This window comes from Silurus meridionalis, chromosome 21, assembly GCF_014805685.1.
Source record: "Silurus meridionalis isolate SWU-2019-XX chromosome 21, ASM1480568v1, whole genome shotgun sequence".
NCBI lineage: Eukaryota > Metazoa > Chordata > Actinopteri > Siluriformes > Siluridae > Silurus > Silurus meridionalis.
The window spans coordinates 429589-434588 of NC_060904.1; the positions used below are offsets into that span (position 1 = coordinate 429589).

General features: G+C 42.0%; 2 protein-coding genes across 5 annotated transcripts in view; one reads left to right on the forward strand and one right to left on the reverse strand.

Moving 5' to 3' along the window:
- The window catches only part of slc7a14b (solute carrier family 7 member 14b), a 43498-nt gene that overhangs the window by 35524 nt on the left and 2974 nt on the right, over positions 1–5000 (forward strand). The gene's annotated exons all lie outside the window — the stretch shown is intronic.
- The window catches only part of si:ch211-230g15.5 (polyhomeotic-like protein 3), an 18314-nt gene that overhangs the window by 9535 nt on the left and 3779 nt on the right, over positions 1–5000 (reverse strand). For 2 of the 4 annotated variants that reach the window (XM_046833403.1, XM_046833402.1), the window contains exons 3-7: positions 4869–4940; positions 3177–3329; positions 1452–1550; positions 601–856; positions 1–17 (exon numbers count right to left, since the gene is read on the reverse strand). The exon at positions 1–17 is cut by the window's left edge and continues 813 nt beyond it. In XM_046833403.1, the coding sequence (XP_046689359.1) occupies positions 1–17; positions 601–856; positions 1452–1550; positions 3177–3329; positions 4869–4940 (597 nt within the window). The remainder of the gene's footprint in view (positions 18–600; positions 857–1451; positions 1551–3176; positions 3330–4868; positions 4941–5000) is intronic. The other 2 variants (XM_046833404.1, XM_046833405.1) reach the window with 2 other exon arrangements.

A 5000-nucleotide genomic window follows, 5' to 3' on the forward strand; every position in this document is an offset into this window, starting at 1 on the left:
AGCTGGAGCATAAAGAGCTGAAAACACACACAGGAAAAAACCTCATGACAAGAAAAAGCAGGTGTTCAGATACTGAAACTCTGAGCACCACCACGGTGTCCATGAGTCAATTATTATATAACACCAGGTTTTCTTGCACCAGGGCACTTTAGTAGTGTTATCACACTGATGTTTACTTATACACAGTGATCTAGAACTGCAGTTTTCTACTGTTTAACAGAGATTAAAGGTTTTCATAACTCCAATAAATAAATCAATTATCTAGCATTTGGCAGAAGCCCTTAACCAGAGTGACACAATTATCTCATTCATACAACTGGGCAGTTGAAGGTTAAGGGCCATGTTCAAGGGCCCAGCAATGGCAGCTTAGTGGGATTTGAACTCACAACCTTCTGATCAGAAGGCCAACATTTAACCACTGAGCAACACCTATAATAAAAATGTCACATATTTGCTAAAATCACTAAAATATCTGAAAATTGGTTTATATAATAGTTCTATAATAAAAGGTAATAAGAAATACTTGAATAGTTAAAACCATGTACATATACAGTATGTGCTATAATATATATAATAATAATAATAAATACAGTGTCTTACATGGAGGTGGGACTGTGAGATGGCGTACAGGTGGAGCTTTGGGCGGGGCTGAGGTTGGTGGTGAGGTGGCGCCCTCTGTCTTAGTAGGCATGTCCTTGCCAGGGGTGCAAGTAGGTGGGCTGGGCCTCGGAGTTAGGGTGGGCACTCGAGCACGAGTCAGGGCCGGGGGCGGGCAGGAGGAGGTGGACTTCAGGGGTAGGTTTGGTGGAATGGTCAGTGTACCGGGTGGAGGTGGGCGGAGTGTCAAACTCTGGAGCTGAAATCACACACACACACACACACACACACACACACACACACACACACACACACTTATAATCTAATTCACTGACAAGCAGGATAGTGCTAATTGCTGCAGGTTAAAGTATTTTAGTGCAGTGATGAACGTGGGCGGGGCCTATGGGGTGGGGCCTATGGGGCGGGGCCTACAATTTTCAGCTTTAAACATATTGAATGTGATAAATTGTAACCCAGCTGCATTAACACACTCGACCCCTCTGAGAGAATAGATTGCATGCAGTAATTAAACAGTTAATGTCATTATGATGATTAACGCTGATTAAAGCTCTTCACACACTCACACTCACCAATCACCAGTTCTCAAAGTTGCTTAGCAACCAGAGTTTACTATGCCTGTAACGACCGGCGTTTTACTGCGAATGACATTAATAAGATCATATTGACGTGTTGTTCACCTTTAACGAACTAAAAACACTCCCACTCACGGTATTTACATCTCCCAGATAACATCTCCATCCTAATCACACTGCTGAGGATCTACAGGGAAGGACACACTCTGCTTTACAGCGACAGTGAACAGATTCAGACATGATCAGTGAAGAGAATCTCACCTGTGAAGAAGGGAATCGAGGTGAAGAGGAAGAGGGAGAGGAGGAGGAAGAGGAGGAGAGGACAGGGGCATCAGGTCGCACTGTGGACGTTAGAATCAGCTACAGGGTGAAAACGAGAGAGAGAGAGAGAGAGAGAGAGAGAGAGAGAGAGAGGAAGGTAAAGAGCTGAGTGTGCGAGTGTGATGGTGAGTTTCACAGTAAAGTGATGAGCTTTTTGAAGTGGTGAAGGAGACCATGTGTTCGCTTCACGTCCATGTGATCACGCAGACCTTCTGCCCACAAACTCGAGATAAAACATCTCTCTCTCAGCGTGAGATAAAAACACAAACAGTAATAATTAAACTTCAGCCACATGTGGTCAGAAATGCTGAAAATGATTCAGTACATGCACAAGGATGAACGAGAGAACAGAACAGAGCATGTGTCGTGAACGAGTGCAGTGAGAGGGGGAGGGACGTGTGAGCTTTCAGAACATTTCCCCTGAGAAACCAAAACAGTTTCCGTCTAACGTTCAGAAAGGGGAATTAATACACTGCTAACAGTCAGAGGGGAAGCTGAAGCTGAAGTTTTCCCCTCATTTGAGGGTCTTCAGGATGGAGGAGAGGAGCAGGTGGAGGAACTCAACACAGAATTATGACTTTAAAGTAGAAATGTGAAAAAAAAAAGTTTAAAAAGTGGAGACATTCCAGCACTTTACAGGTTCACACATATTTAAGAGAAAAGATCTGAGCATCTCGCCAGGTCCTGCAAGAGACGTGAATCTACTACACTGTAAAGAAAACATCATGCTAAGTCTGATTCAGTATTCAGGATCAAGTCTAATTAGCAACTCAAACCAAAATTAACTATTGAGCTAATTTAATTAGCTGTTTTAGTAAAACGTAATTAGCTAATTAACCATGACTACGCTAATGCTAAATAACACGATACTCCAGATTTCAAGACAAATTAGAATTTCTGTAGAAATCTGTATCAACAGAAGCACTACGAGGTCATGAAATGTTTCTTTACGATGTATTTGATGTGTTTTTACTGTTCTGGAGGCAGTGGAACACAATCCTGCCGTGTCCTGGAGGAAGAAAGTCACTTTTATTTGGATCACAGAATCAATCTGAGTAAAATATCTCTGGACCGGAATCAGTAACGAGCCTAAAGATCATTTTACACGTTTTTCTAATCCTTGTGCTTTACGTGTGTCCTTATACAGGAATTGTGTGTTAAGTGGGTTTGAGATTATGAATGTATTCTCTGCCTGTACAGAGTTTGAGATAAAGTCCAGCTTCTATATTCATCCATGCAACATCAGTTCCGTTCACACGATGAGAGATTTACTGGTAAAATGATAAAAATACAGAGTGTAAAAGCAGTTTTTCATCATTTCAAGATCTCGAGAAACTTTAAAAACATGTCAGGCTTCAAAGACATCTTATTAAAAATATTCTCAGTGTTTGATGTTTGTTAGAAGTCAAAAGTCTGCTCTAATGTACACAATTTAACAGTTATGATTAAAATTGAAACTATTTCCTCGGTGTTTCTGGATCACGTGACCAGCTGCAGGTTTTTACTTCATTTGTAAGTTTATATAAAACTTGGTACAAAGTCAAATTAATTTCCCTCTTCATCATTAACTCTTTGATGACTGTATTGATATTATGATTTGAGGTTTTGGGTTTTTTGATGGACAGAAAACAGGATGTTACACAGAAGAAGAGTGTTGTTTTTTACCATCTGAGCCCTCAGGAGCATCTGGGTCTGGCTGGTGGGACTCTTTCCTACGAGCAGGGCCTGGGGTGAGATCTTGTGATTGGTGCTGGTGGGGGTGGAGCTGTGAGCAGCTCGGACCAAGGCGGCTGAACCCGGCATGCTGGGAACCTGCACCTGAGGAATCACATGGGGAGCGTGAGGTAGGAGGAAACTATGTGAGGATGATAAGAGTATCTGGATGAAGGTGGAACACAAGCAGCGATGATGTATATGACTGTGTTACAGTGTGTTGCATAAATATTCGCCCCCCTAATTAGCTGAGATGAACTGTGTGTAATCGAGGTGTCATGGGATCTCATTATACATACACATGCTCTTGACAGAACCTTAAAGAGAACCTCCACCTGTGTCACACTAAGAGGGGATTAATAAGAGATAACAACCAAGAAGAAATCTAAGGAAGCTGGAGAAATCCTCCACACTCCACACAACCCTGAACCTGAAAACTCCACATGACTGAAAAAACGTTCAAAAACATGAAATTGCAAAGTTGTGACAAAAGTTTTCTCAGGTCTTCGTGCACTTCTGCACCAGTGATGATAAGATCTGATCATCTCAGTGAATTTTTAGTGGTTCTTTTAATCTCGATCATCAAAATCAACAAATCTTTTTTTTGCCATTTAGTTCATTTCGTTCCTCAGATCAGAATAAAATAAAATGTTGTAGACATGTTGAGGCGTGTTGGAGACGTGCTGAGGCATGTTGGAGACGTGTTGAGGCATGTTGGAGACATGTTGAAGACTCCAACATGCCTCAACATGTATACAACATGCCTCAGCACGTTTCCAACACGCCTACAACTCGCCTCAACACGTCTCCAACAAGCCTCAGCACGTCTCCAACACGCCTCAACACGTCTCCAACAGGCCTCAACACGTCTCCAACATGCATCAACACGTCTCCAACATGCCTACAACACGCCTCAACACGCCTACAACACGCCTCCAGCACGTCTCCAACACGCCTCAGCACGTCTACAACACGGCTCAACACGTCTCCAACACGTCTCCAATGTGCCTTAACACGTCTCCAACATGCATCAACACATCTCCAACACACCTACAACACGTCTCCAACAAGCCTCAACATGTCTCCAACGTGCCTCAACACGTCTCCAACACGTCTCGAACATGCATCAACACGTCTCCAACACGCCTCAACACGTCTACATACACCAACTTTAACTACAGTTCCAATCATTTAAAAAATATATATTATACATATAATTATACATGTATATATCATTTTTTTTTTATTTTTTTTTTTTATTTATATATCTATAACTGCTGAGCATCTATAGGAGTCAGAACAAATTACAACAAAAGAGTCAAGAGGTCAAGAACTACTCAATCGTGTGTCCTGTACACAACCTATGGAGATTTTGCGATGCTTTGCTCATGTGCATACAGTAAAAACAAATCGTGCTTTGAGACGAATCGTTCTTCTGAGTCACATTACAGACTTGTCACTATTCTCCACTCAACTCTACTTGAGAGAAACCCAAAACTGCTCATCACCCAGAGAACTCCATCCTCTCTCTGAAGCATGGTGGTGGTAGTGTCTTGCTGAGAAACACCTTCAGCCTCTTGGTTGCCTCTGTTTTGTGTCTTTATGGTAATAAAATAAAAGGAGGACAAACTGTGGACTACGTACTGTTTTTTGAGTCTGTTGAGATGAAACTGTAGCTGAGAAAGCAGGAGCCAGTCTTTCTCCAAACAGATTGACCTGACAGGAACACACGAAACAAATCACAGATCCACACAAGCAAACATCTGAGAATAAAAT